The 9,694-nt window shown below is 39.1% G+C and overlaps 1 protein-coding gene across 1 annotated transcript in view; it reads right to left on the bottom strand.

Annotated features, from left to right (window-relative positions):
- LOC104951127 (phosphorylase b kinase regulatory subunit beta-like) overlaps positions 1-9,694 on the bottom strand; it is a 42,177-nt gene that overhangs the window by 14,394 nt on the left and 18,089 nt on the right. Inside the window, exons 6-7 of the mRNA XM_010777764.1 lie at positions 5,645-5,708; positions 2,001-2,096 (exon numbers count right to left, since the gene is read on the bottom strand). Of these exons, the coding sequence (XP_010776066.1) occupies positions 2,001-2,096; positions 5,645-5,708 (160 nt within the window). The remainder of the gene's footprint in view (positions 1-2,000; positions 2,097-5,644; positions 5,709-9,694) is intronic.

The following is a 9,694-nucleotide window of genomic DNA, read 5'->3' on the forward strand; positions in this document are numbered from 1 at the left end:
TGAAAACTATTGGTTGATAATTACCTTTAGCACAAATCTGTATGTTCTAAAGGGCCACAGACAAAGGTGCAGATGCCTTTGAAAACTACTTTTTCAGTTTTGTATCATATCAAATTTAGAAAATCTACACGACTGAAAACATTTGAAGTCATCATCTTGAAAACTGCAATGGATTGGTTTTCTTTATTTTTTCTGATATATTGTAGACTTAACAATTAATCCTTGAATCTAGAAGGACCAGTTTTATAGGTACTTTACATATTTTGCAGTTGCAATCCTAGTATAAACTGGAACAATCACAAAGAATGAACATTAATAAGAATGGAATATTTAGACTTTGCATTTAATCTCATATTTCATTTTATGTTTGGTTTAATCTATGAATCAGTGAAAATGAAAGCTATTAGGCCCCAGCCGCACTGAAAACAGCTATGAATATGAACATTTTTCAATAGACGGCAGAGCTTCCTAAAGTGAAATACTTGCTTTCCATATTCTGCTTGGACTGTCTTCAAATTGAATAACTGCAGACATGATAACTTATGAAAAAGTTTGTCTGACAACAAAAGGACTAGATTTTGTTAGTCGATTATTAAATGTAGATGTTGTGTTTTCTATTGCAACCTTTTTTACTTTCCACACAACTGCTCCGTTTCTTCCAATCAGTTCTTATTCTTCGACTTCTTCCCTCCAGCCTACAACTCCAATTGACATGCTAACTTCCTCTGCAGCTGCGGCTGAAATAAGATATCAGCCGGCAGAACACATTCAGTACAGATATTGAATGTGTCTTGAATTGTGTATTGAATTCCAATCTTTAGCTGCAGTGTAAGAGATACTGATATTCTATTGATAATTTGCTTGGCTTGACATTATCCCTGTTGGTCTCTCGCTCCTGACTGCACGCCATCCCTCTGGTCCCTTAACGCTATTTTCGCACAACTATTATGCCACTCTCACCGTTTAATTATACTAATTTTCTTCTAAAGCTGACTGTGGCTATTCTGCCTGACACACTATAAACCGAGAGAGAGATGTGATCATTTAAGTGTCTGCAAGCGTTGGAGTAGAGAAAAGGGAATGGTTTTGCTACTGCTTTCTCCTCTACCTACCACTTATTAATTTCACTCCTTTTACCCTCGCTCTAGCTCTTCAGCAACCTGTCTCTTTCCACATCTCCTGTCAAGGCTGCAAAACACATGTATAGGCAGTGTAGTGTCGGCACCTTGGGGGAAATTTTGATTTGGAATATTGACGTGAATGGGTAGTTGGATCGATGTGTATAATTAACCTTTTCTGAGATATGCATATGCGTGTCAGGCATCTATTTCTGTCTTTGATAAGTGGATTCTTTGTACACAGCTGCTTCACGGAGACTCAAAAAAGGTAAGAGAAGAAGCAGGGTGCATCAACGTATGCAAATCTAGACATATAAAGATAAAGTCACTAGTTCTGATTACAAATTAGAATTTACATCCGATCAAACTTTATTGAAATTGCACTTTTCATACAGAAAAGGTAATACAAGTGCTTAAAAAATCCCAAAACAATTAAAAATGTTATAATAGCACTACCCCCCCCCCCCCCGCTATCCAGGTAAAACACAGACTAACATATAACTTTGTGATTAAAACCCATTATTATCAACGCATTTCACAAACACAGGACTGTATAAAACAAGAATACAATTATAGAATAAGAATAAAACAAAAAAAGTCCAGTTCAATAATGGCCAAATGAAAAAGGTCTGTCTTGAGCTGGCCCTTCAAAGTATAAACAATAATTTTGTATTTCCTCCAGTTAGGATTAAAAGGCTATTACCATAAGACCTGAGGGTTCTAGAGGGTTCCTAAGTTAAAAGCAAATCTTATAAATAGCCAGGACAACGACCATTAAGACCATAAACATCCTTTTGATGTTATCTTGTGCTTTATCTGCATGTTTTTCAGTTGTTTGTATAGGGGTTTCATTCGTTGCATAAGAAATATGGATGGACTCACATGCGAGCGGGACTCTCGGGGCAGGAGGGAACACAGTGTCTGCCTGTTCCTGTTGTGGGCGTCCAGATCCACAAATATCACCGACCACGAACAGCCCTGCAAAACACATCAGCAGAAAGCTTGAACTATTCCCCTGTTACGGGTGCACAACAAAAGCACACAATATTATGTTAGGTACAGTACTGTATGTAAGCACACACACAAATGAACCTCAAAAAAGTCCTATAACTTTAAAATATGTGACAACTGTATTGGCTAAAGCCCCCTCCATCATACCTCCGCACCTTCAAAAAAACACTCTTTTGCCGTATGGATATTTTTGGGTTGAACATTTTTTTCAAGTACAGTGTAGGAGTGCTTGTAAAACAGCGAGTCGAGAGTCATCTTACCGCTTCAAAATGTACAAAAAACGAAGTGCTGCTACTACAATGGGGTCTGTCCGCATTGCACTTTAACAGCTCTGAGAGAGCGGAGGCACCAGGTTTTACTTTGACTTACTAAAGGAAGTGATCAAGCTTCTAAAAAGCTGGTCCAGTCCACTTCATCCATCCATCAGCAGCGCTTGCATAAAACCAACTCAGTCACTCCTGCTACCTGCTAAGCAGTTTCCAATGTAAGTCAAATGCATTATGTATGGTTAGTGCCAGAGTCCACTTTTTCCCTACAAAAAACACACATCCAGCAAAGGCTTTTAGTCAAATCAGCAAGCTTTCACGCCGCAATTTGCATAGTGCAGTGGATTGCCGGCCGTCAATGTGCTGTACTGCAGGCAGCTGTGTGACACGTCAGGGAAATGGCTCTCCTCTGGGAGAATATTCCGGTGTTATAGCAGCAGGGTATGAAAAGACATTCACCTTGGATGTTTCCTTCAGTAAGCTGACATGTTCTTTACCATAACGTACAAACATCTATGTGTATGTAAAATACGTCAGTAGTTTTAACACGGAAAACTCGGAAACTCGTTTTTAGTTCTTTCTGCCTTTCTTAGCTGCTTTATGCATATAAAAGAAAAAGATGAGCCTATACCATATGGTTATAATCAAAACGTGAAGGAAAAACAATGTATAACAAATAAAAACAGATGTAAATTGAATTGAAAGGATCGTCCAGAAAATATCCATTAATATAAAACCCTGTTTCAATCAGTATCACTGTGCTTTAATAACTAACTGCAACAAATGTTTCTATTTTTATAAAAAAAATTGCATTTTTTCATTTGATTGAAAATGCAGTTTTGTTAAAAAAACAATGATATCTTTAATTTATCATTAATATATAATTAATACAAATCTTATATTGATTTGGAAAGCTCAGAAAAAAACATTGGTCTTTTAAGATTTGCAATGATTTTGTTAAGTAAGCTTTTTAAATAGAGTAACGTCTGAAATGATTCTGTCGACTGCACTGCATTCTCTGTATTACTTTGAATGTGTGTTGATAAAGCAACAAACTAAAAATTACAAAAAACAAATGTGCTCTAGAAATGGTTAAATAATATAATTTAAGGCCAAAAATGGTCACGGAGAGATTTGAAAATTATGCCCAAACAACTGCCAATATAAAACAAGCATAAATTATATTTTGAAGAATGCATTTTTCTTTTTTTGTCCCTTTTGCCACCTCAATTACCCTTTCCAACTACTCTGAGCAGGTAGCGCCGTCCGTCTGTAATCAAAGTGCGGCTGTATAATACGAGTTAATTACGGGCCACCATAATCTATGCCATAAAGCCCTCAATGTCACTGCCATTATTATGGGTTGCTAATAAATGTTGACAGGATGTAGATTATATAATACCTCTTTCAAAGACCATAACGTACATCAGCTTGACATCGCTTTCTGTGCATTGATGTGCACAAATTAAAATTGATAGATTTATGTCAGCATAGGGAAGACTGCTCGGAACTCACAGGAAAAAAAGGATTGAGTGTGTCCGCTCCAGTACATCCCTGCTCTACACTGGGTGTGAATTAGATGACAACCGGAGATAGAAAGTGGAACCTGAGGGTTTGTCTGGCTGTTTGTTCACAGCTCTGTGAATCCAATCGCTGGCTTTGAAAGGGAAAGACTTCCACTTCTCGGGATACATTTATCCGCGTTTTTTACGGAAGAGCTGCGATCCTAACAAAACATAATTTTTAGGTTTCCCAACCACATGTCTCTGACCCAAACCGAGGATATGAAATGTTACCATCAACTCGGAGATACAGGGTCCAACTGTTAAGTAAAGTTAGGCTGAAGAAATCACTTTCCTGTGTGTTATACAGTATAGCTTTGTGTGCATGCAAATGGTCTACAAAGGCTAAAATCCCAAAGTTCCCTCCAGAGGGAGTTTCTCTCCCACAAACTCTACCCCTTGCCTGGAAAGCCTCTGTTGGACTCCTTTGTTTACTTTCCTTACATAGTGTAATCACATGTAAACATGTCACCGTAGAGACACAAAATACAAATATGAACCTGAAAATTAAAGGGTCTTGAAAATATCGTCTTCCGTGATTGGAATCGTATTTTAAATGTCTGTTTCCTTGTATCTTGTCTTAATATGTTTCCTTGTCAATGTTTCAAAGGAACTGCTTTGATGGGTAAGGGTAAGGGATCATGAGAAATTAAACTTCACCAAACTGAGTGCAGTCCGTCCATTCATGCAGCACAAAGGCTAAATTGGACACACACCCGCAAGAGTCCACAGCCGGTGTGTTAAATGCGATAACAGAGTTTTTAACGTGTTGTATGTTCCGGTTAAAGGGGTTGTGGGAGTTACACTTGTGAGGATGAGAGTCAGCTGGGAAATCAAGATTGATAGAGATCATTAACAGGCGACGGGCTGGCTTGTAGCACTTCCATTCCCACAGGAGGACAGGAGACTGGCCCCACACAGCATGGGTCATAAAGCAGCTACCTCTATAAATTGATTCTTTCAACAAGCAGAGCTTGATGACAAAATCCATTTGCAGGCACAGTTAAACCCTCATTTTGCAGTGGATCAGAAGAGACAAACAAACAGAGACTGTATTATACACTCTACTGACAGCCCTTTATGTTGATCAGATAAATACTTGAATGCAGTGTAAGGCCAGAGAAGCTGGATAAAAGCCAAGTAGAGAAAAATAAGAAAATATCATAGGAAAGCAGGATTGCTATGTGCACTGCTTCATTGTCCAATCCATTAGCAGACGTAATGGATGTCCCTTTTTTTTGTTTTCTACCACACAAGCAGGAAAACAAGATATCTACTTGTGGACATTTTGAGGGAGATTCGGAGAAAGACCGGGGACAAACATGAACTGTGGCCATTGATCAAAGTCTGCTGAGCCCAACACAAACATTCAAAGTGAATCTCCGGATGGTCAAGCACCCACTTGAGGAAATAGCCTAGCATTGATGACAACAGCACTCATTATGCTGTTGATGTGTACTTGGTAAATCAGCAGTTTTTTGTTTTTTTTAATTCAGCTGCTGACTCAGGTTGCAAGCATCAATCATATCCATCTGATGGATGGAGCTATAAAGGGCCTCTGCGGATGAGAATCAGAAAACGGATGTACATCTATAATGTGATCTTCTGCCATGCGACACGATGGGACGGGCTCAAGTACATGCATCTCTTGGGACTTGTATGAGGAGTTTGTGAATTATTCAAATACCTGGTTTCCGAACAGGTTGAACCCATTGATGGCCTCCAGAGCAGCTTTAGCCAGGCCCACAGAGCTGTGAAGAAAAAGAAACATTAAGGATTACATGAGACATTTTTCAAATAACCACCAATTTTCTACGTTTGTACAAAGTATATTACATCACGTTTCAATTAGTCGAGAGCTACTTTTACTCCTCTTTTTTTTGTTTTTCGTAGTGTATGTATTTAGCATATTTTAACATTATTAAAAGCTTACCTTTAACCTTTGTGTGCTGTTTGGGTCTGTGGGACCCGTTTTCAGTGTTTACTAAAATAACATGTATGCAATTTAATTATTTTAACCTGCTTTATTTGGGGGTGGACCTCACATCCTCTCGGGGGGTCCGGGGGCATGCCCCCCGGGAACATTATTATTTTTTTAAATGTTGAAGTTAAAAGCATCAATCTGCTGCACTTTGAGCACAACATGAATTTATGGATTCAGCTCTCAACACTCATATGAAAGGGAGCTGTATACTTTTCAATGATCCAAACATCCTTAGAATATGATCACAATAACAAATAATTTAAACTTGTTTATTCTTATCTTATGTTGCCTAGTTAGCATTCTTTCTTTTTATTTATGCATATTTTACTAATCACTCCCCTTTTAAACTGTTTTTTTGTGTACTGTCCTATAGTACACATTGGAAGGATTTCTCACTTTATCTATATTTAATAGATAAAGGTGTGCCCTCCCTCCCTCCCTAGCTGTCTCGCTCGCTCTCTCTCTCCGTCTCGCTCGCTCACAGAGGCTGTGTGCTCCTCCGTGGCGCTGACGGCTTGCGTTCAAAAATTATAATAAACATATTTGTAAAGTGGGGGGACACAAACGGGATTTCGATAAGTGGGGGGACATGTCCCGCAAATCAAGCAAGAACGTGATTGGTCGATATTCATTGTGGGGGTGGGGGGAGGAGGGATGTTAGATATAGATATAGAGTTGTAGTAAGTAGATAGAGTTCGCTATGATTGAGGTTTTCTTTATGCATAGGGTAGATTCTTTTAATTACATTTCCTTTTTTGTTTTGTGTATTTTTTACATTTTGGATTTGCTTGGCGATCTATTTTTAGAACATGCCCCGCGGGCGACTGACGTTGCCCCTGCGGGCGACTAACTGCCCGTGTTGGCTACCCCTGCTTCAGACGGATTCAAAAATGCATGCGTTAAGTTTTTTTTACCAATAATGTTTTTACCTTATGGTGTTTTTATTCTAGAATGTCATTGATAATTTTATTGCAATTAAATCACAGCAATATCAATTGGTTTCATTTCGCTGTAGTAAAGATTGATTCAGCCATCGGAAAAAACACAAATAATCCCGCTGTCAAACTCGTGCGGATAACACGTGGCAGAACTTTGCTCGTGTTTGGGGTGAACAAAGCATGTGAGGGACAACAATTGTGGTTCTTAGATGGAAACCATAAGTGTCTTTCAATTGTCAGAAGCCCCTCCCCCCCATTTAGAATCACACTGGAATCACAAGCGTTTCTGTAAGGATTCAGTGGAGCTGAAGGGTCCTAAGATTGTGGTCTACTGTAGATAATGGATCTCTTTTATAAAAAACCTTGTAGTGAATTTCACACATGCTGTCTACTATGATTGCAATGCAGACTAAATGTAAATCCATTTCTCTGTCATTTTGGTTCCCTTTCTTCCTCGCCAAGATTTCCCTAGAAAATAAAAACAGGGGGAAAAATTGAAGGGGAACTTGGCGGTAGCTGTGTTGACATATCAAAACGAATGTAATGCCATTAGTGAAAGCTGAATTGATGCTTAAAGGTGACCTATCATGCAAAATGCACTTTTGTACGTCTTTTATACATGAATATGTGTCCCCGGTGTTCCAGGGAACTCACCAAGTGTCAGAAAACACAACCCTCTCTATTTTCCTCCATACCCAAATCTCTTAAAAAGGGGCTGCAACGGATCTGATACAGACTGATTCATATTTGAACACTTCTATGACGTCACAGAAGTGGCGCTATGGCTATTGGGCCAACTCCACCAATCAGGAGGAGACAGCCACGGACATTGCCGTTCGAAAGCGCTGGAGACGCTGTAGTACATATGCCAGGCCTGTAGATGGTGCTGTTCTCACAGAATCAGCCCATGCAAAGACAGTGTTAAATTGAGCGAAATGAGGAATGGCTAAAATGCATGATCTGTTTGGTATTTTGAAAAATAAAAAGTATAAATATGCCTTATATAGGTATGGTCCTACACTATATTATTAAAATATAGCATGATAGGTCCACTTTAAAATAAGTTGGATGGCTGTTGCAGATTGTAAGAGAGCTCTGCATGAGTAGTTATGTGAAAAATATTACACCAAAAACGACCAGTACTGGTCTGCATGGGTGTCAACTTCTCACACAGAGATAGAAGAGATGTAATGATTGCTGGGGAAACAGGAAAAGGTGGTACCAGGAAACAGCATTGTGATGCAACTGTTTCAGTTGACAGTTGGAGGTAAATAATCGGATGATGAGAATGTATTTGTAGACTGGGAGTCTATGAGCTCACAATGTAGAGTTACCAACAATACTCCTAACTCCTACATTAAATGTGATTGCATGCAGTGGCTCATATGGCAATTGAGGCCATACTGGGTTAGTAATTTCAAATGCTTCCATTTGTGTCCAATGTCCCATCGGTAGTTGTTTGATCCATTGTTATCATTACAATAACGACGAGAGTAGATTTACAGTCTTAGAACTAGATTCTGACACAGGTCCTTTCAAGACATTCCTCATGGATTAATCATTGAAACTGTGCTGTGGATATCGAAACTCCAATATGCCAACCAATGAAGGGCAACTGTGGCTGTGAGATACTGCGGTCCTCTTTCGATTGGAAGGTTGTAAGTTTGAACATTTTTCGATGTATCCTTGAGCAAAATACTTAACCCCTTATCTCTCCCGATGGCACGGTCAACGGTGTGTGAGTGTGTGTTAATGTTAGCTTCCCTGGGCAGGTGGCACATTGCTCTGTATGAATGGGTGAAAGATGACTTGTACAATTAAAAAAACGCTTTGAGCGGTCCTAAAGATGGGTAAAGTGCTATACAAATACAGTCCATTTACCATTTACTGTTTACCAAAATGTCATAATTTCCATTACTTTATGCTATTAGACATTTGTGGAAGGCATCATAATTAGCATATGAATGATCACCTTCGGTCATTGCTATTTTTAGTGTGGAGGCCAAAAAACAACTGAACCAATTAACCTGTGACTTTTAGAATGCCCTTAAAGTTCGGGGCCCTTCGGAAGTCACCTTCTTAGCCCGGTTGGAAAACCACTATTGATTAGAAAATGACATACAATCAATTAGTAGAAGTAGTATGAGTTACAGAATAACATTAATAATACAGAGTGTAGGATAGTACAGTCCGAAACGTTTTTTCTGGTAAAATTATGATTGATTCATCATGAGTTGAGATATTTAAAGACAATCAGCTGCTACGACATTAGATACACCACTTTAAATAAAACACTCCAGTCTAGCCATTTTACTGGGTGTGATGATAAACATAAGTCCTTTCTTTGCCAATTGGCACTGTGTTACTTGAAATGACTCGATTTGTTCATTTACGCAGATCTCGTCGAACACTTTGGAGTCTGCATACAGCATGGTTATCGGTATGACGCAATCACATGTATGAGCTAGCTCACTAATTGTGAAAACCCAAAGCATGACTTGGATGGCAGGCTTATTCACAAAATCAAATGTGTAATCTTCTCTTCAGACATCTTGGCAAGCTGCTGCCAATAGCCTTGGATCGTTGGAGGAAGAAAAACAAATGCTTCACAGAGATAAGCAAAGGCAGAAATTGAGGATCCTTATCGAGGCACTGAGGGAGGAGAGGGACGCTGGTTCGACCTTGGATGATAAATCAGTTAGAAGCATGTGACAAAAACTCTCTGAGTTCCAGTAGCGTGACGTGGGGTACAATTTGAGGAAGCCAATAATCTATGTCCTTTTTTTGTGGGGGGGGGGGTTATGTAATGCAGTGG

This window comes from Notothenia coriiceps, unplaced genomic scaffold, assembly GCF_000735185.1.
Source record: "Notothenia coriiceps isolate Sejong01 unplaced genomic scaffold, NC01 NC01_scaffold00000339, whole genome shotgun sequence".
Taxonomy (NCBI): Eukaryota; Metazoa; Chordata; class Actinopteri; order Perciformes; family Nototheniidae; genus Notothenia; species Notothenia coriiceps.